The sequence below is a fragment of the Aotus nancymaae genome, unplaced genomic scaffold, assembly GCF_030222135.1.
Source record: "Aotus nancymaae isolate 86718 unplaced genomic scaffold, 86718_ANA_hifiasm-v0.15.2.pri h1tg000028l, whole genome shotgun sequence".
NCBI classification, from domain to species: Eukaryota; Metazoa; Chordata; class Mammalia; order Primates; family Aotidae; genus Aotus; species Aotus nancymaae.
This window is the reverse complement of record NW_026988441.1, coordinates 13,329,674-13,357,073: the sequence shown is the minus strand read 5'-3', so window position 1 is coordinate 13,357,073 and position 27,400 is coordinate 13,329,674. Positions and strand designations below refer to the sequence as shown.

The window sequence follows — 27,400 nt, the reverse complement described above, 5'->3', positions numbered from 1 at the left end:
GATTTCTATTTCCAGGGACTTCGCAAGAGATAGCACAGGGGTCTGTGCCCAAGACCCCCGTCTCCCGGGCTTTGGCTTGTTGGGCCTGTTTCTGGACCCCCACCCAGGACCACCCTCTCCAGCCTTAGCACCCTCTCTCCATCCGGGAGCCGCGGCCGCCTCCCACCCTCCGCCACATCAGCAGCGGCGCCGCCCGCGACCCGAGCCCCCCTCTCCCGCCCTTCTCACGCTGGCCGCCGCGCTGCGGGACATCCAGGGCCCGGGCGCCCCCGCCTCCCGCGGCCCTGGCTGGGTCCGGTTCCCCGACTGTTGCTGCTGCGGTGGCGGCGGCGGCAGCTCGGTCTGACGCGGGCCAGGGCCCGGGGCCGGGGGATGGTGCGGGATGCACGCGCGCGAGCCTGCTCGGCTCCCGGGAGGATTCTGTTCCGGGGGCGGGGGAGCGTCCCTCGGCCTCGGCTCCCCGCCCCGGCCCCGCCCATTGGCCCGCCGCCTGCCGTATATGCAGAAAGGCCCCGCCCCGCCCCGGCGCCTCGCAGGCCCGGCCCCGCCCCTTGGGCTGCAGGCCCCGCCTTCCCCGGCGCGGCCACCGCCCCGCCACGCCCATTGGCCAGTCCCGGGCTGAGCATGCCTGAGAGCCTCGCCGAGCGCTTCCCCGGGTCTGTCCTGGCCTGGGCTCCTTTCCCCTCCGTGACCCCTGACCTCAGATCCCCTCCAGCTCGCGTCGGAAAGAGTTGTTTCTGGAAGAACCTTGCAGCCCCACACCCCCAAATCTTCCCGCTTACCCCATGGTTCCCAAGCCCGGCGGGGGCGGGCAGAAGCGGTGACGAGGCACTTTTTGCAAGGAAGGGGAGGGGGTATGAACAGACCAAGGCATCCTGGTGCGCCATCGGTTCGGTTTTGGGAACGGGGGCGCCGGGCGGGGACCTGGGCGCGGTTCTGGCCGCTACGGCGCCCCCGCCGCCCCCTACGCCAGTCCTGTGGGTTTGGCAAAGCAGCTGGCAGGGGCATTAGGGCCCATTCGTAAAGGCGAGGTTGCCGGGAGCGAGCCTGCAGCCGAGGCACTGTGTGTGGGGGAGGCCTCAGCTGCCACAGCCCTTAGAGCAGGTGGTCAGCACGTGGGGGGGTGGGGAAGGGGAGAAGGAGGTTCCCGGCAACAGATGGCCCAGGCAGGGCTGGGGCTTTCAGACAAGGAGGTGGGGGGGTGCTGGCCATCTGCACCTGGAGGCCGCCGGCGAGCTCCTCCCCCTCTCCCCCCAACCCCAGCGCAGAGAAAAGAGCTGGGGGAAGGGGAAGGCTGCTTTTATTCCAACTGAGGGTTCAGCTCCCCCACCTCTACCCCTACCCTCCAACACACTGAGTGGCTGGAACCCGAGAGAAGGCAGCTGGTGGAGGAGCAAGGAAGGCAGAGGTAATGACTGCCTCCAGGACCACCATCTCATCTTCTACCGGAGACCTGAGACAGAGGTGAGGGCTCCCCCGATGAGTCCGGATCTGCATAACGGCATGCGGGGGCCCAACGCTCCCTCAAATGTTGCCAAAGTTAAGTTAACCACTTTCCTGGCTTAAGAGTTCCCGGATGCCCATTTTGGAGTGGGGAGGCGCAGGATCCAGGGCACGAAGTTGAGAGTTCCGCAGCCCCAGGGACCCTGAGCTCCTGGGCCAAGGAGGGGAGCCAGGGAAGACTGGAAAGCCCAAGGTGGCTTCCCCGACCCAGGGCAGATGGGGAAGGGATAAGAGGCACCACAGCAGGGTATGGCCTGCTCTGGGGACGCAATCCCCCCAGAGGCTGTCATGAGGGATCTGCCCTGAAGTCCCCTTTGATCGGGAGGCTGCCGGCAGAGGCTGTGTCTGGCTGGCGACTGGCCCAGTAGCGGTGGTAGGTGTCCTGGAAGAGGTCCCTGCAGGCGATGCGGGCTCGGAGGCGGGCGCAGGCCAGGAAAGCCCCTGCTAGCTTGCGGTGCAGGGCATAGGTCTCCTCCGGCGGGGGGCACAGCCTGTGCCGCAGCAGCACCGGGATGAAGTCCTGTATGCGGCGGGCAGTTTCCCCGGACCCAAAGTCATAGAGGCCCTGGGTGGCGAAGGGCTCCCCCAGGATCATCACTGCCTCCACGTGGGCATCAGAGAATGCCTGAGGGGGTGGGGACAGCAAAGGCAGCCACTGTGGACACAGAGCTCTCCGCTTAATCCAGAAAGCAGCAACGCGCAGCCTCCACTCTCTCCAGTCTCCACCATCAACACAAGCCACGACTCCCCCAAGAGTAGCTTTAGCTCCTTCTAGTAGAAGCCTCGAAATAGACAAGCAGCTTCCTATTCCCCAAGTAAGCCCCCCTTACTTCCTTGCAGAGCCTCCAACAGACAAGTAGCCCTCTACTCTCTCTGCAACAGATAAGCAGCCCCCGCCCCTCCAGACCAGATCCATGGTGCCCATGTTCCCAGGATTCCTGAGGAGGCAGGCAGCCACCTCCCCCTACTCCTCCCCAGAGCCCCAGCATGGGTAAGCCTCCCTCCTAGAGTCCCCCATTCACCAAGTAGAGACACACAACCTCCACTCTCCCTAGTGGAGACAAGCCCCTCCTAGAGTCCCCCAGTTCCCCGGGTATAGACATGCCCCATCCCCTACTCGAGTCCCTCAGTGGAGATAAGCAGCCCCACACTGCACTCCACCAATAGACACCAGCCCCTTTCTCCCTGTGTCTCCCAACCTTGGTTTCAAAGCCTGTGAGGAATTTGAGGTCCCTGGACTTCTGTAGGACACGGTCTCTGTCTCTGTCAGCTGCAGCCTTTACCACCTGGGGAGAGGATGGGAATTAGAGGGAGAAAGGCCGGGGTTCAAGGGGGCTCTGGAGAAGAGGAGCTGGAAGCTTGGGCCTCCCACGTACCCACCTCCACTCTCATCTGCCTGGGCCCTCCCTCACCTGGAAGCTTCCTGCTCCCCACTCTGCCTGTCTGTGACTCCCTCAAAGACTGTTCCAGAGCCTGGGAGTAGAGGTGGTCAGGGATCCTGCCCACCTAGCTGGCAATATGGGGCCTGCCTGGGAACAGTCACAGTGAAACGGTGCAAGGAAGAAGTGTCAGGACTGCTCTTGGGTCCCAACACTCAACTGGATGGGTGTGAGCGTGCCCCAGAACTGCATCCAAAGTTGCTAGGGGCCACCTCTCTGTCTCCTGCACTGGACTCTGAGCCCCGTGAGAGCAAGGATCCCAGCTGCGTGTAGTCGCATGGGGCACAGGGTCTGGCACTCAGGAGCCCCTGGGTGAACCTTGCTTGAGCAAATTAGCGTGTGCAGCAAAGCAGCTCTCCAGCCATGAGCTCATACATGCGGGGCAGGAGCTGTGGGCATGGACAGACATTCAGCTGGGGCCAGTTGGCTAGGGCCCCCTCCTGGCTCTGCCACCTGCTGGCTGAGAGACTGAACAAGTCACGTTGCCTGTTGGGCCTCCACTTTCTCATCTGTGAAGTGGGGTGACGGAAGTGTCTTCCTCATGGGGCTGTTGGAAGGATAAAGATGGTGATGCCTGTGGAGTGCCTGGCGCTGTTTCATGCAGGAAGCACCATAAATATTATGATCTACCACTATTAAGAGGCGGGCATGGGGGGGTCCTTGTTTCACAGAAGGGGAAGCAGACCCAGAATAGGGAGTGGAACCTGGGTCCCACCACTCACCATCGGGTTGCCCTTTTTTGTGAGGAGAGGGATTCAGGATTAATTCCATTCCCTCTCTGCTCCCCCTGCACGAGCCTGTCTGGCCATCTGTCAGGCCTGTGGTCCTCAGAGGCCAGTGTGATGGGGTTTTATAAACTGGCAAAGGCGGCTGGGTACAGTGGCTCATGCCTGTTATCCCAGCACTTTGGGAGGCTGAGGTGGGTGGATCACTTGAGGTCAGGAGTTCAAGACCAGCCTGGCCAAGATGGTGAAACCCTGTCTCTACTAAAAATACGAAAAAATTTGCTGGGCATGGTGGTGGGGGCCTGTAATCCCAGCTACTCAGGAGGCTGAGGCAGAGAACTGCTTGAAACCTGGGAGGTAGAGGTTGCAGTGAGCTGAGATTGCACAACTGCACTCCAGCCTGGGCGACACAGTGAGACTCTGTATCAAAAAAAAAAAAAAAAAAAAAAAAGGCTAGGCATGGTGGCTCAGGCCTGTAATCCCAGCACTTTGGGAGACCGAGGCGGTCGGATCACCTGAGGTCGGGAGTTTGAGACCAGTCTGACCAACAAGGAGAAACCCTGTCTCTACTAAATTACAAAAATTAGCCAGGCGTGGTGGTGCATGCCTGTAATCCCAGCTATTTGGGAGGCTGAGGCAGGAGAATCGCTTGAACCCGGGAGGCAGAGGTTGCAGTGAGCCGAGATTGTGCCATTGCACTCCAGCCTGGGCAACAAGAATGAAACTCTGTCTCAAAATAAATAAATAAACAAACAAACAAACAAACACTCCAGCCTGGGCAACAAGAGTGAAACTCCATCTATAAACAAACAAACAAACAAAGGGGTAGGAGGGGAGGTTATCAGTGGGGAGCAAGATGTCCCAGCTGCCCAAAGGGCCTCGGCTTTGTGCCTCAGTGGCCCGCAGAGAGGGCCCTGTGTGTGCAGGGGGTTACCACCTCCTCCTTCCTGTTCGCTCAGAGCCCTGGACACCTCCTCCCTGACTTCCAGCCCATCTGCTCCCATAGACTGTCTGGGCATCTCCCAGCCACCCCTCTGCCCCTCTCCACAGCTGCCCTAGGCTCCTGGCCCCCAGTCTTAGATGCCACTTCTTATTGAGAGGGAGTTTTCAAATTCTGACTGCATCCCCTCCCTGCTCAAATCCTTTCCACGGCTCCACAGGGCACCTGGATACAGTACAAGCTGCATAGCGTGGCTTCTAAAATCCACAGTGATTTGCTGCAGCCTCATCACTGGCTCCTGCTCCGCCTCCCACCTGCCCTCCCAGTCAGAACAGGAGCTTCCTTTGGGTCCTCTAGGGCCTTACTACTCCAAGTGTGGTCCCCATATGGTAGCCCTGGCATCACCTGGGCACATGTCAGAAGGCAGCATCTCTCACCCACTTCCAGACCAGAATCTGCACCTTCACAGGATGGCCAGGCTTCACATGCACATCCACGTCTGAGAAGCACTGCCGTAGTGGGAATATCCCTCATCACTGCCTGGCCTTGGCACACGTCTATTGGGAATACCCTCCGAACCTTTTCCCAATTGGCCCCCCTCATCCCTCAGGTCTCAATGCTGGTACTTCCTCCTCCAGGAAGCCCTCCCTGGCTCCCCAGGCTAGGTCAGGCTCCTCCTCTGGGTTCAGAGTCCTCTGTGCTTCCCCTATCCCAGCCCTGTCCATGCTGGGTCCTCACTGTTGCCCCACTGGACTATGAGTTCTGTGAGGAGGGGCCTGGGCTGGACCCAGGTCACTGCTCTGTCTCCAGTTTTGCCTAGAATAGAGTTGGGCACAGAGAAGGGGTCAGAAAACATTTAGATTGACTGAACATGGGGGCTCATGTCTGTAATCCCAGCACTTTGGGAGGCCAAGACAGGAGCATCACCTGAGGTCAGGAGTTCAAGACCAGCCTAGGCAACACGGTGAAACCCCATCTCTACTAAAAACACAAAAATTAGCCAGGCTGGTGGTATGCGCCTATAATCCCAGCTACTCGGGAAGCTGATTCTCTTGCTACTCGGGAAGCAAGAGAATCGCTTGAACCCAGGATGTGGAGGTTATGGTGAGCTGAGATCCAGCCACTGCACTCCAGCCTAGGTGACAGAGCGAGACTCTGTCTCAATTTAAAAAAAAAAAGAAAATTGGGGCCGGGCGCAGTGGCTCAAGCTTGTAATCCCAGCACTTTGGGAGGCTGAGGCGGGTGGATCATGAGGTCAAGAAATCGAGACCATCCTGGTCAACGGGTGAAACCCCGTCTCTACTAAAAATACAAAAATTAGCAGGGCATGGTGGCGCGTGCCTGTAATCCCAGCTACTCAGGAGGCTGAGGCAGGAGAATTGCCTGAACCCAGGAGGCGGAGGTTGCGGTGAGCCAAGATCGCGCCATTGCACTCCAGCCTGGGTAACGAGAGCGAAACTCCGTCTCAAAAAAAAAAAAAAAAAAAATTTTTTTAAAGTTTAGATTGATAGCTCCATGATTAGAGGACCCAGGGCGAATGTCCAATCTCAACAATTAATGAAATGGTGTTCTCTGCAGCCTCTAAGACAAACTGACCCCAGTGGATGGGAAGATGGGCAAAATACATGAGAAGCACCTCCTACAGACAGAGTTTCCCCAGGGACACACACCTAGGCTGGACACCAGGGCCCTGGACAGTGCGGGCTCTGGAGAGGTGACAAGATGGCCACTGTGGGCCTTTCTCTTAGGAGGGAGCTGGGCAGTGGTTGGAAGCTTGGGCTCTCGATTTGGACTACCTGAATTTGAATCCCAAGTCTGCTGTGATCTTGGGCAAGTAACTTAACTGCTCCAGGACCCAGTTACTTCATCTGTGAAACGGACCTAAAAACGGTCCTTACCGCACTGTGTTGCTGTGTGGTTTAAATCGGTTACTATACGTAAGCACTAAAGATGCAGCCTAACAGATTAAGTGCTTGGTGTGTGCTAGCTGCTAGAATACTACCATTATTTATTATTTCTGAATTCTAGACACTGCACTTCTCCTTCTTACTCCTCTGCCTCAGTATATGGCGTGAGCCTCAGCCTTTCAGAGACCCCGGGGTCTGGGGGAGACTCACCTCAATGTAATGGTCTGTGAACTCCGTCCCAAACTCCCGGCTTGCGCCAAAGTCCAGCAGGGTCACCTGGAAGCAAGGAATGGTGAAAGGAATGCTGGGATCCCATCCACATCCCCACTGTCTAGCAGTGCAGCCAGGATCAATCAACCCCCCACAACCCTGCCCGCTCCTGCCAGAGCCCCTGCCTGCCTGCCTCATTGGGCTCCTGGCCTGGTCTCCACATTTCCAACTGACCCCCAGACGGTAGCTGAAGGCATCTGGCTTTTATTTTTTTACTTCTAATTGTTTATGCAATAACAAATTTTAGGCCCAAGAAAAAAAATCCAGAGAATAAAAGATATATAAAAGTGAAATGAATACCCACAAATCTCGCCACCCAACATAAAATGTAAAATACTCCCCAACCATGTGGAGCCTCCTGTGTATCCCACCCTGATCACACCTCCCCCAGGCCCCCAGGGTCACCACTTTCCTGAAATCATTATTAAATTATTTCCTGAAATTCTCATTTATGCATTGCTGTCTTTTCTTTTTTTTTTTTTTTTTTTTTTTTTGAGATGGTGTTTCGCTCTTGTTGCCCAGGCTACAGCGCAATGGCATGATCTCAGCTCACCACAACCTCCACCTCCCGAGTTCAAGTGATTCTCCCGCCTCAGCCTCCCGAGTAGCTGAGATTATAGGCACTAGCCACCACGCCCGGCTAATTTTGTATTTTTAGTAGAGACAGGCTTTCTCCACGTTGGTCAGGCTGGTTCCAAACTCCCGACCTCAGGTGATCTGCCGGCCTTGGCCTCCCAAAGTGCTGGGATTACAGGCATGAGCCACCCCGCCTGGCCATTTCTGTATGTTCTATGTATGTGTGCAGCTGGAAACAATGTAGAGTAATGGTGTCCATATTTTCAAACTTCACAGAAATGGTATTTACTATTGTTATCCTGCAACTTGTGCTTTTTGCCCAACATGGTTTTGCAATTTACCCCGTTGCCATGTGTCGCTCCAGCTCAGTCACTCATTTTGCATTGCTGTGTAAGGACTTCGTTGTGTGAATAAATCACAGTGCATTTACCTGGCAGAGAAACACTGTGGTTGTTTCTGATTTTTTTTTCTTCTTTTTAAATGTCTATTAGTTACAAACTGTTTCTGACTTTTTTTTTTTTTGAGACAAGGTCTTGATCTATTGTCCAGGCTGGAGTGCAGTGGCACAGCCATAGCTTACTGCAGCCTCGGACTCCCAAGCTCAAGTGATCCTCCCGCCTCAGCCTCCTGAGTAGCAGAGACCACAGGTGTACACCACCACACCTGGCTAAGTTTTAAAAATTTTTTGTAGAGATGGGGTTTCACTATGTTGCCCAGACTGGTCTCGAACTACTGTGCTCCAGTGAACCTCTTGCCTGAGCCTCCCAAAGTACAGAGATTACATTAACAAGTCATCTCACCTGGACCGTTTCTAACTTTTGTGCTCAATGAACATCTGTAACAGTGTTTCTAGGGCAGTAGAGTCTGAGCAACCAACCAACCCACAGTAAGAAATTGTTTCTGCTGGTGCCTGGGCGTGGTGGCTCACACCTGTAATCCCAGCACTTTGGGAGGCTGAGGTTGGTGGATCACCTGAGGTTAGGAGTTCAAGATCAGACTGGCCAACAAGGTGAAACCCCGTCTCTACTGAAAATACATGAAACTAGTCAGTAGTCAGACGTGGTGGTGGGCACCAGTAGTCCCAGCTAATTGGTAGGCTGAGGCAGGCGAATTGCTTGAACCTGGGAGGTGGAGGTCGCAATGAGTTAAGATCGTGCCACTGCACTGCAGCCTGGGCAACAAGAGTGAAACTCCATCTCAAAATAAATAAATAAATAAAATTAGATATAAAGAAATCGTTTCTACTGGGTATTCATGCAAATGCACACATAAATGTCAAACAAAACTGTCCCATAATAATACAGATCCCTCCCATCTGTGACATATTGACATCTTCTAATCCATTAAAAAAAAAGTGCTGTCAGAAACCAATCAATTTATGTCAGGACCCTACCACTTGCAGTTAGATAAACATATCCCTGGAGTTTGAGCCTAGGAGGGACACGGGGTGTGCACATTGTGGAGAAAGAAGGGGCAAGGGACTGAGGCTGGAGACTCGGTGGGGCCACAGATGCTCAGCAAAGGGCTCAGACTTGATTCTAAGGGGGCTGGGAAGCTGTGGGAGGCATATCTTGACCAGATTTGTGCTTTAGAAAGACCTCTCTGGAGACAAAATGGGGACGGAACTCTTTGGAAAGTCACTTGGCAACCCCTGATAAAGGTAAAGATGTGTCCACCGACGCTCAAGTCTGCAGGTCCAAACCTTCACTCCAGGTCTTTGCACACCCCCTGCCCTCTGCCAGGAACACTCTGCTCTCTGGGTGGCTGTCTCTTTTTCCTCAGTCTCAGCTTTTTTTTTTTTGGTAAATAGAGTCAGGGGTCTCCCTTTGTTGCCCAGGCTGGTTTTAAATTCCTGGCCTCAATGGAGCCTCCTGACTCAGCATCCCAAAGTGCTGGAATTACAGGCATGAGCCACCATGTTCAGCCTCTGGTCTCAGCTTTTTTTTTTTTTTTTTTTTTGAGACAGTCATGTTCTGTCACCCAGGTTGGAGTGCAGTGGCATGATCTTGGCTCACTGCAGCCTCGACCTCCTGGGATCAAGCAATCCTCCCACCTCAGCCTCTCAAGTCACTGGGACCACTGGTCTCAGCTTTAATGCACTTCCTTTAAGAAGACTCCCTTAATCCCTGCTCACCCCACACTGAGTCAGGTACTTTTCCTGGGATCCCAGAGCTTCCTGTGACTCCTCCAACCTCCAGCCCTCACCCCTCTGCCTGTGCCTCCCCCATCCAGGTCATGAACCATCTGGCCTGTGCTTCCTCATCATGGTTCGTATGAACCACTCTAGGTCATCACTGCGTGGTGCCAGTCCCCTCACAGAACTGGGTGCTCTGAGAAGGCAAGGGTCAGGGATGTCTTTTTGTTGCTGTCAAGAGGCAGGGGCAGGTGATGGTGTGTTCTGCATGGATGGCGAGTGTGACGGTGATGGCCAACTGCCTTCCAAAAGCTGTACTTCCCCTCTGTGCTGTCACATTGCCACCAGGAACTGCTGCCTAGCCAGGGACTCCATTTTCCAGCATGCCTTGCACCTTGGCAGGCCATGTGACTAGCTCTCACTGATGGAATGGCAACCTACGTGGTATGTCCATTGCCCCAGGATAAGCTTAGTGTACTTAGCCTGGGCATTACTTTTTCCACTTATGGCCAAAGCAGTTAGGCGGGGGGCTACCCTCTCAACTTCTCTTACCCTTTCCTTGGGAAGCAGAGCATTGTAAGGCCCCAGGGATGAGACAACCAGAAAAGGGAAGGAGCTGGGTCCCTGAATCACCACTTGGAAAAGGGCTGCCCCTGCCTGCTGTAGAGGTAATAGAGTGCTATTGTGTTGACCTATTGGAATATCAAGGAATATCTGTTACAACAGCAAAGGCACCCTGACACACATCACTAGGAACCAACCTGGTGGCTGGAGGCGTCGTACAGGAAGTTGGCCCAGTTGGGGTCGGTTTGCATGAATCGGAACTCAAACAGCTCCCGCAGGCACAGCTTCAGGAGCTGGAAGCAAATCTGGGGTGGGGAGAAGGAGTAGCAGGCATCGCGGTGTGATCTCCCCTGTGGCACCCTCACTGGCCTGGAGAGGGACCAGGAACCTGGCCCACCCGCCCTGGGGCCATGCCCTTCCCACGGTGCCACCAGACTGCATACCTCATTCCGCAGGTCCTGGCTCAGGCCCTGGCACTGGTCCAGGGGCACCCCTCCGGCTAGCTCCATGCCCAGCACCCGCATCGTGCTCAGCTCCTTAACCACGGCTGGCACTCGGAAGAAGGGGTCATTTGCCAGCAGCTGCCTGGGGCAGGAGGGAAGCGGGGAAAAGGACTTCATGTTTCAGGCCTGTGAGCCAGCTTGAGGCCTCCTCCTTGTGCTCTCAGAAGTCCTCCATGAACAGTCTGCGTCATGCCCTCCCTCCTGCCCATCTTGCCACTGTCTGCCCTGGGTGATGACCAATCTGGCTCAACTGACATTTAACAAGTATCTCCAAGGTGCTTACTCTGCACCTGCCCCTAAACTGGGTGCTGCTGGAAACCCAGGTACCACTTCCCTACCCAAAACACTTCTATGACTTCTGGTTGCCCCAGAAGGATGAGCTTAGTGTATTTCAGCCTTTGTACTACTTTTTTCATTAATTTATTAATTCATTCATCCCAATAGTAGTAACTGACATCAAAATCTGTGAAGTCTACAGAGATGCCCACAGGTCACTCCTTGCAGTCACTACTGTGAACACAGATAAATAACGGGAAAGAATCCGTCATTTAGGGCAGTGAATGAACCAGTCCCTGGACCTGCCCCCCAGTCCCGAGACCACACTCTCACAAACAGACGGTTTATAGAGTGATAACTGTGTTGGCCGGGTGTGGTGGCTTACACCTGTAATCCCAGCACTCTGAGACAGCGAGGTGGGAAAATCGCTTGAGCCCAGGAGTTCAAGACCAGCTTGAACAACATGGTGAAATCACATCTCTAAGAAAAATTACAAAAATGAGCTGGGTGTGGTGGCCTGCGCCAGCTACTCAGGAGGCTGAGGTGGGAGAATCACTTGAGCCTGGGAGGTTGAGGCTGCAGTGAGCTGTGATATCACCACTGTATTCCAGCTCGGAAAACAGAGCAAGATCCTATCTTGAAAAAATAAAAGAAAATCAGTGTGTTCATGTAAGATTTGGGAGGCAGAGAATATGAGCAAGGCCCCTGGTTGAGGACCTGTGGGATGGCTGGAAGAGAGTGTGGAGGAACAGGAGGGTGGTGTGGGGTTTCATCCTAAGGGGACTGGGAAATCCTGTGGGGGAGGGGGTCTCTGGCCCATAACCCCACTTCGCACTCTTCTCCTCAAGCTCCTGCTTTGGGGTATTTTTGTCCTTATTGATAAAAATCTCTGATGTTTGAACCACTCTTCATGAACTCGAGCTATGCTGGGCATTTCATCAGCACACTCCCCTTTCATCCTTACTCTACAATGCAGGGACGCTCTCCGGAGACCACTGTACGGCTGCAGGCCACGCAACCTGTTTAGGGCTGACCTGGAATTTCACCCTGCATCGGAGTCTAGGGCGCGTGCCTCTAACCACTGCCTTCTACTGATCTTTCTGTCTGTCTATCTATGGAGCTTGGCACGTTTCAGGCTGTCAATAAATGTGTGAGCCACACCGTGGAGGACCCCCCAGAGGTGCCATTAATTGCTACACATCAGGATCCTTCCAAGATAGAACCACATTGTTCCACATAGCCATGGTTCATCTATTTTCACTGCTGCGTAATATTCCACAGATGAATATAGCATTGCTTATTGGTCCACCCTGCTGGATAAACTTGATGGAGCTGGATAAACTTGTTACCAGTTTTAGGCTGTTGCAGACAGAGCTGCTGTGAGCATTCTAGAATAGTCCGACGGTGTATACTGGCATAAGGGTCCCTAGAGTGTTCAGCAGGGAGGGCAATCGTTGGATTGCAGAGTTTGTGGATAGAAGGGCTTATGTGATGATGCCAACCTGCTCTCAAAATGCTTCTGCTACCTTCTTCCCCAAGCTGCGGTGCAGAAGGGGTGCTGTGGAGCCCGCTCTCTCCACCTCCCAGTGCTGAGGGCTGCTTGGTCTCTGTCAGTCCAACAGAGGTAAGAGTGTGGACTTTTACCTGCGTTATTAAATGTGTGGGTCAGATCACAGTGGACAGGCATCCCATCTGATACAGAAGACTGCCTCTTGGGAAGTGACCTGCCCAAGCTCAGAGAGGACACGGGGGTACGCAAAGTGATGACTGAGTGGATGGACAGATGAACAATGACTGAAAGAAAGAGCCGGGCACGGTGGCTCACACCTGTAATCCCAGCACTTTGGGAGGCTGAGGCAGGCAGATCACCTGAGGTCCCGAGTTCAAGACCAGCCTGACTAATACAGAGAAACCCCATCTCTACTAAAACTACAAAAATTAGCGGAGTGTGATAGCACGTGCCTGTAGTCCCAGCTACTCAGGAGGGTGAGGAGGAGAATTGCTTGAACCCGGAAGGTGGAGGTTGCAGTGAGCCAAGATCGCGCCATTGCACCCCAGCCTAGGCAACAAAAGTGAGACTCTGTCTCAAAAAAAAAAAAAAAAAAAAAATGGAAAGAGAAAGAGTTTGCCCCACCCCACAGCTCCAGCTGCCAGAAGCTGAGGGGGAATCTACTTCCCACCCAGCCTGGGAGGGAAGAAAGGAGGAAGCTCGGGGGCTCAGCTCACCTGAAGTTCTGGGCACAAGCCGCCTCACGACGGTAGTCACACTCCCAAGCCAGCTCCTGTTGCAAGGCCTGCAGGCTCTGCTCAGCAAACAGGCCTGTGGGGGAGGCCTGTCAGCTGAGGAAGGGCCTGGGGCGCCCACTGGTGGATGCCTTCTCCTACCAACCCTCCCTCTCCTGTCTCCCTCACTGTCCCCCCAGCTCCTGCTCCAGACCTCTGACCTGCATCACCTCATCTGTCTGCACGTTTCCCTCATCCTTCACATGACTGTGGGGTTCCCTGGGGTCTGTCTCGTGTGTGTGCCTGCACCCCAGTCCCTGGCAGCTCTTTCAGAATCACGTTCACTCCGACTGTCTCCTTTTCGTACGGACTCTCATGTTGTTCACTGCCTCTGAGTCTCACTTCTGGCCCTGGCTTTCCCTCTCCCTCTTCCTCTCTTACACAAACACAGCCCGCCCTCCCTTCTCCAGGCGCCTCCTCACGTGCCATCTGCAGGATTGTCCTTTTCTGCTCTGCTGCACCTACAATCCCGCTCCCTGCATGCACACCCTTTACAAGTCTGCTGCTGGATTTCAGCCCTGGGTTCCTGTCTCTCTGCGGCTCTGTTAAAATCTGTAAGGCTTTTCCCATGCGTGCTCGTGCTCCCTGGGCTCTCCCCACCTCAGTGTGCTTTCTGTCTCTCCCGCTCATGCTCACAATGCCAGCACACCCTGCCCGTGCTCCCCTCTGGACTCCCCTGCCTGCTTTCTCTCTCTGGCATAGCCCCTTTGGAGATCAGCAGAGGAGTGGGTGGGCGTCTCACCCGCGGGCAGAGCTGCGCTCATCTGGAGCACCGCCAGCAGGTTCTGTACATCGCTCTGAATGCTCTGGGCCACACCAGGGTACTGTGAGGGAAGAGGGGGGAGGGTGGGAGTCATTCCTCTGGGCCAGCAGGGTGCCCGCCCCTACCCTGCCCAGCCTCCCCTCTCACCTGGATCTTCACAGCCACCTCCGTCCCGTCCGTCAGTAGGCCCTGGTGCACCTGCCCGATCGAGGCAGCGGCAAAGGGCACCTCCTCCAGGGAGGCCACCTTGGCCTGCCAGTCCTTGCCAAGCTCCTCTTCAAGAATTCTCTGTGGGGAGTGGTCACAGCCATCATCATCACAGCTGAGTTCATTCCCCAGACTGAGTGCTTTACGTGTTGATAACCCCAACACTCACCACATGCAGGGCCCTGGGCTAAGCTCTTGGCTGCCATCCTCTTTACAGATGAGGAAACTGAGGCTCAGAGAGAACTCTCTTGCCCAAGTGACTCGCCAGGCACTGGCAGACTGTGAGGCTCAGCCCAGCTTGTGTCCCCCAAGCCTGGACTCCTTGGGCTGGTGGGCTGTTGTGGGTATTGCTATTATTTATATCTAAGAGTCACAACAATCCCTTTTTTTTTTTTTTTTTTGAGACAGGGTCTCGCTCTGTAGCCCAGGTTGGGGTGCAATGGCACCCTCATGGCTCACTGCAGCATCAGCCTCCCCAGCTCAAGTCATCCTCCTGCCTCCTGAAGAGCTGGGACTACAGGTACATGCCACTGTGCCCGGTTAATTATTACTATTGTTGTATTTAGTAGCAACAAGGTCTCACTATGTTGCCCAGGGTGGTCTGGAACTCCTGGGCTCAAGCAGTCCTCCTGCCTCAGCCTCCTAAGTGATTACAGGCATGAGCCATCACACCTCGCCAACAGTCTTTATTATGCTCTTATGTGGCATTATTAACTCACAGTCAATGTGATCAAGAAGAGCTAAAATTCACAGAGGGCTTCCTGTGGGCCAGGTCCTATTCAGAGTGGCCCAGAGAGAGGCAGTAGCTGCCTGGGCCACATGGCGAGTAAGCAGAACAGGGATCGGAGGGCAGGTGGGTGGCGGAATCCTGGATTCCATGCCTTATCTAGTTATTAGAACTCATGCCAGGGGCCATGCCAACTTATTTACAAACATGATCTCCTTTAATTAAGAAAACAGTAATAATCACCACTAACACCTGCATGTCACTCATGGTGAATCAGGGGCTGTCCTCAGTGCTCTGTGTAAGCTAATTTATGTGATCCTACAATGTGGGTGTGGCTGTCACTCTTGCCATTTCCCAGGCCAGGGAACTGAAGCACGGAGGTCAAGCTGCGGCTCTTTCCTTTAATCATCACAGCAATGCTAGGAGGTGTGTACTTTGGTGATCCCCATTTTACAGATGGGGAAAGGGAGGCTCAGAGGTAGGGAGTGGGGCAGTGAAGCCAGGAGGGTCAGGCAGGTCGGGGAAGATGGAGCCTGCCTCCCTCACCACCCTCCCGTCCCGGGCACTCACCAGCATCTGCCAGCGGGGCATGAAGTCGGCGCTCTGGCGGACCCGCTCGAAGATGCGCTGCAGCTGAGGGCTGATGAAGCTGTTGTCTTGGGAGACAGTGGAACAATGGGCGGCAGTAAAGGAGGAGGTGAGGAAGGACCCCCATGTGAGTACCTGAAGTTGGGGCCTGTTGGTGGTAGGGCTGGGGTGGAAATGAGATCAGGGTCAGGGGTCAGGGGTCAAGGGTCATGCTGTACCCTGGATGCTGAGCATCTGGCCAACCTTGAGGGCGGCCCCTCGAACTGTACACAAAGTCTGCACAATCCGCTCTGCATTGGCCTCCGACAGGAAGGGGCTGGAGTCTGGCCCAGAGCCACCCTCTGGGGAGAGAGCAACATTAGAATTAACAACCACAAATATCATCACTGCGGCCAGGCCTGGTGGCTCACACCTGTAATACCAGCACTTTGGGAAACAGAGGCGGGATGAATGCAGGAGTCTGAGACTAACCTGGGCAATAGTGACATCCTTTCCCTATTAAAATAAAATATATCGTCTGCACACCAACGAGAATGACTAAAATGAAATATGGAGGCCAGGAGTGTTGGCTCATGCCTATAATCTCAACACTTTGAGAGGCCAATGAAGGAGGAAGGCTTGAGCCCAGCAGTTCCAGACCAGCCTGGACAACAAAGCAAGACCCCGTCTCTAATTAGCTGGGTGTATGGTGGCATGTGCCCATAGTCCCAGCTACTCAGGAGGCTCAGGCGGGAGGATTGCTTGAGCCCAGGAGGTCGAGGCTGCAGTGAGACATGATCGCACCATTGCCCTCCAGCCTGGGCAACAGAGCTAGACCCTGTCTCGGAAAAAAAAGAAATAAACATAAATTAAAACAAATTGCAGGAGAGTCACAGAGTGCCTACTACAGTATCAAATAGACAAGCTACCACTATACACTACAGCCCAGGCGCGTCTCACAAACGTGCGCAGTGAAAGCACCCAGGTGCGTGAGAGAATACCACCCAGTTACACCGATACAAACAGCAAAACAAGGCAAAACAAATCCAGAGTCCAGGAGCCAAGACAGAGGTCGCCCTTGGTGAGGGGAGTGACCAGGTGGGGATATGAGAAGGGCAACCGTTCTTGAAATGTGGGCCAGGGACTGCTGAGGACCCCTGGGACCATGCAGAGGGGTCTGAGAGATCAAACTATTTTCCTCGTGACATTAAGATGTTACTTTCCCTTTCCTGCTCTCACGCCTGAAAACATTCAGTGGAGTTCTCCAGAGGCACCAGGACATGTGAGGACATCATCAGGCTGACAGCTGATGGAATGTGTACGTGTGTACCTCTGTGTGTTAAAAATGTCTCCATTTTTTGTGTGTGTTTTTGAGACGATGTCTCACTCTGTCACCCAGGCTGGGGTGCAGCGGCACAATCACAGCTCACTGCAACCTCCTGAGCCCAAATGATCCTCCTGCCTCAACCGCCTGAGTAACTGCAACTACAGGTGTGCACCACCGGGCTTTGCTAATTTTTTGACTTTTTGTAAAAATGGGGCCTCGCTATGTCACCCAGACTGGTCTCAAATTCCTGACCTCAAGGGATCCTCCTGCCCCAGCTTCCCAAAGTGTCGGGACAGACATAAGCCACCGTACCTGGCCTAAAAATTTCTCAGTTTTAATCTCTAATACAGTAAACATCGATAAATATAACCCACATACACAACCTCTTTGGGTGCTCATTCGATTTTTAACAGTTTTATTGAGAAATAATTCACATACTGTATAATTCGCCATTTAAATTATATAATTCAATGATTATTAGTATATTCACAGAGTTGTGCAAGCATCACCAGAATCAACTTAGGACAGTTATACCACCCAAAAAAGAAACCTGGCTGGGCATGGTGGTTCAGGCCTGTGATCCCAGCACTTTGGGACGCCAAGGTGGGAAAATCACTTGAGCTCATGAGTTTGAGACCAGCCTGGGCAATGTGGTAAAACTCCATCTCTACAAAAGATACAAAATATAGCCAGGTGTGGTGGTACACACCTATAGTCCCAGCTACTTAGGAGACTGAGGCAGCAGGATCACTCGAACCCAGGAGGTGGAGGTTACAGTGAGCCATGATCCTGCTACTATACTCCAGCCTGGGTGATGGGGGAGGCTTTGCCTCAAAAAAAGGAAAAAAAGAAACCCTATACCCATTAGCAGTCACTCCTCATTTTCCCCAATCTCCCCAGGCCTTGACAACCACTAATCTACTTGTGTCCCTACAGATTTCCCTATTTTGTACATTTCATATTAATGGAATCATTCAATATGTGGTCTTTCTGCGTGTGGCTGTTTTCACTTAGTGTTTTCTTTTATTTCTTTTTTTTTTTTTTTTTTGAGACAGAGTCTTGCTCCATCTCCAAGGCTGGAGTGCAATGGCGCAATCTCAGTTCACTGCAACCTCTGCCTCCTGGGTTCAAGTGATTCTCCTGCCTCACCCTCCCAAGTTGCAGGGATTACAGGTGTCTGCCACCACACCCAGCTAATTTTTTGTATTTTTAGTAGAGACAGGATTTGGCCATGTTGGCCAGGCTGGTGTTGAACGCCTGATTTCAGGTGATCCACCTGCCTCGGCCTCCCAGAGTGCTGGGATTACAGGCATGACCCACCACACCTGGCCTCACTTAGTGTTTTCAAGATTCATCTAGATTACAGCATGTGTCAGTCCTTCATTCCTTTTTATGGCTGGATAATATTCCGTTATATGCCTATCGCATTGTATTTATCCATTCATCAGTTTTTTGTTTTTCTCTTTGTTTTTGTTTTGAGACGTAATCTTGCTCTGTCACCCAGGCTGGAGTGCAGTGGTGTGATCTTGGCTCACTGCAATCTCCACCTCCCACATTCAAGCAATTCTCCTGCCTCAGCCTCCTGAGTAGCTGGGATTATAGGTGGGCGCCAACATGCCCAGCTAATTTTTGTATTTTTAGTAGAAACGGGGTTTCTCCATGTTGGTCAGGCTGGTCTCAAACTCCTGACCTCATGATCCACCCACCTTGGCCTCCCAAAGTGCCGGGATGACAGGCATAAGCCACCACACCTGACAACCATTCATCAGTTTTAAGGGTGTACAGGGATCCTGAGGCCAAGAAGTTTCACAGCTGCTGTTCTAGGGTTTCTTGCATTGGGTACAGACAAATCTACTTTGAGAAAACCCACCAAGTCATACACTTATAGGTATGTGTACCTGGTTTTATATGCAAATTACATTTCAGCTTGGCAAAGCATTTCTTTTTTTTAATATGAATACTTTATGAATTTGTATGTCATCTTTGCACAGGAGCTGTGCTAATCTTCTCTGTCTCATTCCAGTTTTTACTTATATGTGATGCAGACGCAAGCACAGCACAACAAGCAATATCTGAGCTTTCATTAGTTTTGAAGGCTAGTTGTGGTGGCTCACACCTGTAATCCCAGCACTTCAGGAAGCCAAGGTAAGAGGACCTCTTGAGCCCAGAAGTTCAAAGCTGCAGGGAGCCATGATTGCACCACTGCACTCCAGCCGGAGTGACAGAGCAAGACTCTATACCTTAATATAAAATTTAAAATAAAATAACATTTTATTGAGCTCATTATTGAGTGCTCACCCTGTTCCAGGCAGAATCCTAAGTATCTTTGTGGATTCTCTGGCTGAATGCCCACAGTCGCTTCAGGAAGTAAGAAAGTGGGGTATAGACTCGGACTGGCCCTACCCAAACCCTAATCCTCTACCTACCCTCAACTTTTTATTTTGAAAAGAAAAATTCAGGCTGGGTGTGGTGGCTCATCCTAGCACTTTGGGGGACCAAGCAGGGAGGATCACTTAAGGCTAGGCGTTCCACACCAGGCTGGGCAACATGGTGAAAACCTAGCTCTACAAAAAATATAAAAAATTAGCCGGGTGTGGTGGCATGTGTCTATAATCCCAGCTACTCAGGAGGCTGAGATGGGAGGATCACCTGAGCCTGGGGAAGTCAAGGCTGCAGTGAGCCGTGACTGTACCACTGCATTCCAGCCTGGGTGACCCAGCAAGACCCTGTCTCAAAAAAAAAAAAAAAAAGAAAAAGAAAGAAAGAGAGAGAGAAAGAAAAAAATCCAAAGAGAAAAGTTGCATGCATAATATCCTGAACACCTGCACACCCTCCACCCCGATTCAACATGGTACCATTCGGCTTCGTCTGCTTTATCTGTGCGTGTGCCCACACACTTGCTATTATTATTTTTTGCTGACCCACTTACATGTAGTTGCACTTAAGCTTTGCTAAGAATAAGGATATTCCCCTACACAATCACAGTACCATAATCACATGTAAGAAAATTAACACTGATTCCCTAAAATCTGCCATCCAGTCCATATTCGGATTTTCCAATTGTCCCCAAAAAGTCTTTCGAGTTTTTTTCCAAACTGATAATCCAATCATGGTTCACATACTCCATCTGTCAAATGATGTCTCCTTCATCTCTTTTTAATCTAGAATATCCACCCCGACTTGTTTCAAGACATTGACTTGTTGAGGAATCTTACCCGCAAATGCTACACATCTAATTCCATCTCTGATGTACACAGACCCTCACTGGCACTTCCATTTTCAAGTTTCCACTCCTGCTCTGAATTAGGAACTCCCAATGGCTTAAAGTTTTCTCAGATAATCTAATATATGGCCAAGCACAGTGGCTCATGCCTGTAATCCCAGCAGTTTGGGAGGCCGAGGCAGGTGGCAGATCACTTGATGTCAGGCATTTGAGGCCAGCCTGGCCAACATGGTGAAACCTCATCTCTACTAAAAACACAAAAATTAGCCAGGTTTGGTGGTGCGTGCCTGTAATCTCAGCTTCTCAGGAGGCTGAGACAGAAGAATCGCTTGAACCAGGAGGCGGAGACTTCAGTGAGCCAAGATCGAGCCACTGCACTCCAGCCTGGGTGACAGAGGAAGACTCTGTCCCAAAAAAAAAAAAAATCTAATATGCTTCTCTTAATCATGACCCTGATAGTGGTGTAGGTTTGTTCAGAGCACTTCACAGTGACTCCAAGAGGTGGTAAATTATCATCACCTTCATCTTCCAGATGAGGAAACCGGAGCTCAGAGGGGTGAAGTCACTTGCCCCAGGTCACAGGCAAAGCCAGGATCTGAACCCAGGCAGTATGGCTCACTCACCTGACTTTAGATGAACTCCTGGCAGGGACTTCTTAGCCATCTCGACCAGCGCTCCCAGCCCCAAGCCCACAGCTAGTCCTGGGGTGCAAGAGAAGAATATGAGTGCCTGTTAGCCTGGGGTGCCCTCCCCCAACCCATGCTCCTTTCTCAGTTTCTCTCCAAGAATGTCTGTCTCCCAACTCTTTTGTTTCCTTTTGTTTGAGATGGAGTCTGGCTCTGTTGCCCAGGCTGGAGTGCCGTGGCACAATCTTGGCTCACTGCAACCTCCATCTCCCAGATTCAAGTGATTCTCTTGCCTCAGCCTCCCAAGTAACTGGGACTACAGGCATGCATCCACCACGCCCAGCTAAATTTTTTTTTTGTATTTTTAGTAGAGACGAGATTTCACCATGTTGGCCAGGCTGGTCTCGAACTCCTGACCTCTGGTGATCCTCCTTCCTCAGCCTCCCAAAGTGCTAGGATTACAGGTGTGAGCCACCACACCCAGTCTTGTCTCTCCCAATTCTTTCTTGCCAAATCTTTGTATCTCTGTCTCCAAATCAGTCTCTGACTCTCTTCCCGCACAGAGCTCCCTTCAAGATGCGGCTTCCTCTTTCTTTAACCCTCTCTCCACGTCTCTGTCTCCCTCCCAGCAGTTCTCAGTCCTGGCTGCACATTCGAGTCACCAGAGGAGCTCCAGTAAACATGATGTCCAGACTCAACTCCCAAGATTCTGATGAAATTGCACTGAGACATAGGAATTTCTGCTTTGTTAAAAAGCATCAGATAATTCTAATGTGTGGCCAAGGTTAAGAAGGCCCCAAAACAATCATCCCAGGTCCCTCTGTCTTCTGGTGACTCCTCTCTCTGTCCACACTTTCTCTTCTTCATGCTCATCTTTCTCTCTCTCCTTTTTTATTTCCAAATCTGCAATGTGATCATCTTTCTCTTTTTAGAGACAGGGTCTCGTTCTGTCGCCCAGGCCGGAGTGCAATGGCACCATCACAGCTCGTTGCAGCCTCAAATTCCTGGGCCCAAGTGATCCTCTTGCCTCAGCCTCCCAAGTAGCTGAGATCACAGGTGCACCACACTCACCTAATTTTGTATTGAGACAGAGTCTCACTATGTTGCCCAAGCTGGTCTGGAACTCCTGAACTCAAGTGATCCTCCTGCCTTGGCCTCCCAAAGTGCTGCGATTACAGGTGTGGGCTACAGGCTTGGCTGCTCCTTTTCTAAGCCAGTCATTTCTGCATCTCTTCCCTTCTCCCCATTTGTCAGATCTACCTAGGCCTCTTTCTCTCTTTTCCTCCCTTTGATGTTATCTCTCCATCTCTGATTTCCTCTGATACCTCTCCTCTTGTCCCTAAAGACCCCTCGGGTCTTGCTCCTTCTGTCATCGTCACCATCTCTGTCAATTACCATACCTGGCACTTTCTGTGTCCTTTCTACATGTCAGGGGCTATTCCCAATGCCTTCTGTGCACTTACTCATTTTTGTCCTTACATGAAGTCCTCACTTTCATGAAATATGTTTTACAGAAAAACTTCTACTTTACAGAAAAGGAAACCGAGGTTCAGAGAAGTGAAGTAATTTTCCCAGAGTCACAAAGCGAGGACATAGCAGAGTTATCCCTTGATCCCTGGGCAGCCTGGTGCTAAAGCTCTAACCAGTGCCTTCGACTGCCTCTGCAGACTGTGAATCAATCTATCTATCTATATCTATATCTATATATATCGATTTTTTTTTTTTAAGAGATGGAGTTTTGCTCTTGTTGCCTAGGCTGGAGTGTAATGGCACGATCTTGGCTCACTGCAACCTCCGCCTCCCAGGTTCAAGCGATTCTCCTGCCTCAGCCTCCCAAGTAGCTGGGATTACAGGCCTGTGCACCACCACGCCTGGCTAATTTTGTATTTTTAGTACAGACAGGGTTTCTCCATGTTGGTCATGCTGGTCTCAAACTTCCGACCTCAGGTGATCCATCCGCCTCGGCCTCCCAACGTGCTGGGATTATAGGCGTGAGCCACTGTGCCCAGCCAAATCTATATTTTTAAAACTTTAACTGGGCCAGACACAGCGGCTCATGCCTATTATCCCAACACTTTGGGAGGTTGAGGCGGGCACATCGCAAGGTCAAGAGTTCGAGACCAGCCTGGCCTACATGGTGAAAGCCCATCTGTACTAAAAATTCAAAAATTAGCCAGGCTTGGTGGTGTGCACCTGTAATACCAGCTACTCGGGAGGCTGAGGTAGGAGAATTACTTGAACCTGGGAGGCAGAGGTTGCAGTGAGCTAAGATTGTGCAACTGCACTCCAGCTAGGGGGACAGAGTAAGACTCCATCTCGGGGTCGGGGGAAATTTGAACCATAATCTGCAGTAAAGAAGATATTTACATTATAAACAGTACAAACCAAAGTATATGTTTCATGAAACAAGATTTTCCCTTGCTCCACAGGTAAGCACATATTTTTCACGCACATTGTGACCTGCATGAAATCCAGTTTGTAACCCAGAGTCAAATTATCTCCCTCTCTTAGCCTCAATGTCCTCATCTACAGAATGCAGTGATTCAGTGCGGCATGTGTGTATATGGGGCACTGCACATTACAGGTTCTCAGTAAATGTTATCATAGCCAGGAGCAGTGGCTCATGCGTAGAACCCCAGGACTTCAGGAGGCTGAGGCAGGAGGATCACTTGAGACAAGGAGTTCGAGACCAACTTGGACAACATAGGCAGACCTCACCTCCACAAAAAAAATGGTTTTTAATTATCTGGGCCAGGTTCAAAGGCATTCCGGGCACTGTGGCTCACGCCTGTAATCCCAACACTGTGGGAGGCCGAGGTGGGCGCATTACTTGAGGTCAGGAGTTAGAGACCAGCCTGGCCAACATGGTAAAACCCTATCTCTACTAAAAGTACAAAAATTAGCCAGGCGTGGTGGCGGGTGCCTGTAATCCCAGCTACTTGGGAGGCTGAGGCAGGACAATCATTGAACCTGGGAGGTGGAGGTTGCAGTGAGCCGAGATCACGCCCCTGCACTCCAGCCTTAGTGACAGAGCAAGACTACACCTCAAAAAAAAAAAAAAATTACCAGGCATGATGGTGCACAGTCGTTGTCCCAGCTACTCAGGAAGCTAGGCAATAGAATTCCTTGAGCCCAGGAGTTTGAGGCTGCGGTGTTCGCGCCACTGCACTCCAGACTGGATAACAAAGTGAGACCCTGTCTCAAAAAAAAAAAAAAAAAAAAAAAAGGCCGGGCGCGGTGGCTCAAGCCTGTAATCCCAGCACTTTGGGAGGCCGAGGCGGGTGGATCACGAGGTCAAGAGATCGAGACCATCCTGGTCAACATGGTGAAACCCCGTCTCTACTAATACAAAAAAAAAAAATTAGCTGGGCACGGTGGCACGTGCCTGTAATCCCAGCTACTCAGGAGGCTGAGGCAGGAGAATTGCCTGAACCCAGGAGGCGGAGATTGCGGTGAGCCGAGATCGCGCCATTGCGCTCCAGCCTGGGTATCAAGAGCGAAACTCCGTCTCAAAAAAAAAAAAAAAAAAAAAGAAAATCATCATTCACGTTCCTCTCAATTTCTTTTGGCTTTGCAGGCCCTTTGTCTCTCTTTCTCTGTCTCTCTCTCTCTCTCTCCTGTCTCTGATGCATCTTCTCCCTTGCTTCAATCTCTAATTGTTGCCTCTCCAAGGTCACACCAAGATCCCCCAAAGTCACACCTACCACCAAAGTTGGCCAAGCGGCTGATGCGGGAGGCAGGCACCTTGCGTTCTCGAGAGCGGTCACTCAGCTGGGAAATGGGGACAAGGTCTGAGGGTGGGAAAGCGAGCATCGTGCCCAGAGAGTGCAGCCACTCTGCTACCACATCCTTCCCCAAGCTCAGGGAGCCAGCAGCCTTCGTGGGGTGTTGTTGGGTGGGAGGGGTAACGATACCTGGGGCCGGGGTGTCTTCCTGGGACGCGCCTCTCGTGCCCTACGAATGTCCTCCTCACCCAGGCCTCTCCCAGGCCCATCCTGGTGAAACTTTTGGGCCCAAGAACCTCCACATGGCGGCCACTGCAAGAGATATACTTTGGTAAGGAGGGGAAGACATGGGGTCACTTGGCCCTTCTGGGGCCACTCCTCCAGTCCTTTTACCCTCTTTGGTCTCCCTCAGCCTCTTCCCCTTGGGGACCCGCTCCCCAGCGTCTTACCCAGCAGTGGGGCTCAGGCCCCAGGGCCCCACAAGGCCGACCAACAGTCTGGCCCAGCTGTCCACCGGTCCCCCGAAGTAGGCCCCCGACCTTCAGCCACATTGCCTGGAGGAGGAGAGAAGGGGTTATTCAGGTGGGAGTTGCCTGGCTTCTTGGCCAGGCCCCCACCTTCCTCTGTGTCCACCCTCTCTGATTTCCACCCACCAAATACTTCCTCCACTATTAATAGATTCCCACAGTTTCTGCTGGTTCTCTCCTGGTTGCTAGGAACCCTTAGCTCCTCCTGCGCACCTCCAAAACGCACTTCCCTCCTCCAACTCCCACCGTTGCTAGGGTCCTCCCCCGTTATTAGACACCCACAGTTCCTGCTGGGCTACCTCTCTGCTCCTCTGAAATCCCGCTCGTTGCTTGGCACCGCCTTCCCCTCTAACGGCCCTGTAGGCACCCGCAATTCCTCCGGTGTCCCCCTTAATCCCCACCCCGTTACTCGGCACCTCCCCCGTTGCTAAGCACACACTGCTCTCAGGCTCCGAGTCCGCAACGCGCTGGGGGCTTTCTGTGCTTCCGGGAGCCTCAGCATGCCTGCCCCTTCGATCAGTCAACCAATGGCGCGGCAGCAACTCGCTGAATGGCATGGAGTTTGTCCATCTGTGCGCGGGGGGCGGGGCCAGAAGCGAGGCCCGGCGCCGGAGCCGGGCTTTAAGGTGGGTGTCCGGGGCCCGCCTGGGGGGATTGCTGGGGCAACGCGGGAGCGCACGCGTGCCCTGTCTGCCTTTCCACTCACCTCAAAGTGCCTTGTACGCGACAGACCCTTCTGTTCCCAACACTATCCTTCTTGCAAAGTCTCCCTTACAAACCTCACACCTCTCTTTTGTACGAATATCTTGCCAACTCCCCTTCTTATTTTTACCCCCGGCAGGCTCAACACATCTCCTTTGAATACACATTCTTCCCAGCAAACATTTCCCTTGCACATGGAGCCCCTCCACTTTGCACAAACACCCACATTCTGGCACCCAACCTCCTTCCTTGTGCATATAAACCCCTTGCCTTGCTTGCCAAGTGTCTCCCACTCACGCCTTCAACTGAGTCTCTGTTCCTCACACACCCTGCTCTCCCCGCTCCCCGCCCTGCTGCGGGATGGTGCGACTGGGAGCCCTCGGCTTCCTGTAGGCCTGACATTTCCCAGAACACACTCAGCCAAGATTCCCAGTGCTGAGTCAGGAACCTTGGCATCCCAGAAAACCAGCTCCCAGCCTATCTGTGTGTGTGTGTGTGTGTGTGTGCACGCGCATGTTGGAAATCCTGCTCTACCCACAACAGGCTGACTCACCCACTTCTCACAGTCTGGAATAGAAGCAGCTGGTTGGGGCATCCTTCCCACCACTGGGAGAGGGAGGGATGCCGATGCTTCTCTCACAGAACCCCGCTGCCCCAACCCCTCTTGTCGGGAATCAGGCCTCTTTGTCTCTATTCCCGTACTGTGTGACTCAGAGAAGCCCTCATCCCTCTCTGGACTTCTGCTTCCCAACTTGTATGATGTACTGGGTGGGCTCCTGGCTTTGATTTCTCATTGGTCTGTGAAGAGGTGATTCATTTTAGATCCTTGGACCTGTGCCCAATGTCTCCCCAGGTGACTAAATTTCTTTTTTTTTCTTTTTTTTTGAGACGGAGTTTTGCTCTTCTTGCCCAGGCTGGAGTGAAATGGCGTGATCTCGGTTCACAGTAACCTCCGCCTCCGGGGTTCAAGCGATTCTCCTGCCTCAGCCTCCCGAGTAGCTGGGATTACAGGCATGTGCCACCACACCTGCCTATTTTTTGTATTTTTAGCAGAGAAGGGGTTTCTCCATGTTGGTCACTCTGGTCTCGAACTCCTCACATCAGGTGATCCGCCCGCCTCAGCCTCCCAAAGTGCTGGGATTACAGGCGTGAGCTATGGCGCCCGGCCAAAGTGACTCAATTTCAAGACAATCCACCTCCTGTCCCCCTTCAGACGTGAAGGGCTGACTCAGCGGCTGGGTGGCAGCTCAGCCTTGGGGGCAAAATATATAAAAACACCTATGACAACAACTAACCCTACTAGGCTACAGCTGACAGTGCCAGGCCCGGGGCCACATGCTTCCCATACATGAGGTCATATCAGATAGCCCCGTAGCTGCAAACAAAGGGTAGAGGCCGGCTGATCTCTGAGCCTCTGTCCTCACGTGTAAAATGGAGACCTGGCATCCCTATTATTCAGCTGTAGAGAATGAACTGAAATCGTGTCGGGGTCTGATACAGAACAAGTGCTCTATACATGAGAGAGATTTCTTACGGAAACTTCAGTGGAGCGTAAGTCATTTGCTCAGGAGGGCGGAGCTGGGAACGGGCAGAGGAAGGTCTCGAACCCTCACCCGTGGGATCTCCAAGTCTTTTAAAGTCCGTTCCGCCCCTGCGTGAAGAATGGGCGTGCGGCTAGACTCGTCCCTGGGGGTTTTAGTGAAGGTTGAACTTGTCATTCGACGGTGTAGGGAGGGTGGATTAGTCACAAGGGTGGAGGAACAGGGCCAACTGGCGCGCCACCAGGACCCCAGTGCCCTAGATGCTTACCTGGTTGCGCTTCGGCTGCTCAGGGGCAACACCCCCCTGGGAGGCGGAGGCTGACGAGGCTCCGTCTCGTTCCATTA

The 27,400-nt window shown here is 52.6% G+C and overlaps 1 protein-coding gene and 1 non-coding gene across 10 annotated transcripts; both read right to left on the bottom strand.

Moving 5' to 3' along the window:
• Window positions 1–1,283: 1,283 nt before the first annotated feature.
• On the bottom strand, window positions 1,284–27,387 carry COQ8B (coenzyme Q8B). Of its 9 annotated transcripts, none has more exons than XM_012461432.2 (15): window positions 27,324–27,387; window positions 24,735–24,839; window positions 24,475–24,597; window positions 24,265–24,331; window positions 20,558–20,635; window positions 15,624–15,746; window positions 15,388–15,473; window positions 14,031–14,171; window positions 13,863–13,944; window positions 13,064–13,157; window positions 10,502–10,643; window positions 10,256–10,363; window positions 6,725–6,790; window positions 2,703–2,789; window positions 1,284–2,128 (listed from the first exon to the last, which is right to left on the bottom strand). In XM_012461432.2, the coding sequence occupies exons 2-15, from the start codon at window positions 24,834–24,836 to the stop codon at window positions 1,790–1,792; spliced, it is 1,638 nt and encodes a 545-aa protein (XP_012316855.2). In that variant the 5' UTR covers window positions 24,837–24,839; window positions 27,324–27,387; the 3' UTR covers window positions 1,284–1,789. The 9 variants fall into 9 exon arrangements, with proteins under 9 accessions (XP_012316855.2, XP_012316859.2, XP_012316853.2 ...); XM_012461436.2 differs by lacking the exon at window positions 27,324–27,387 and adding an exon at window positions 27,049–27,216; XM_012461430.3 differs by lacking the exon at window positions 27,324–27,387 and adding an exon at window positions 26,068–26,612.
• Window positions 18,658–18,762, bottom strand: LOC135276849 (U6 spliceosomal RNA). Its single transcript, XR_010344405.1, has one exon. It is a non-coding gene; the product is annotated as a U6 spliceosomal RNA (small nuclear RNA).
• Window positions 27,388–27,400: the final 13 nt, after the last annotated feature.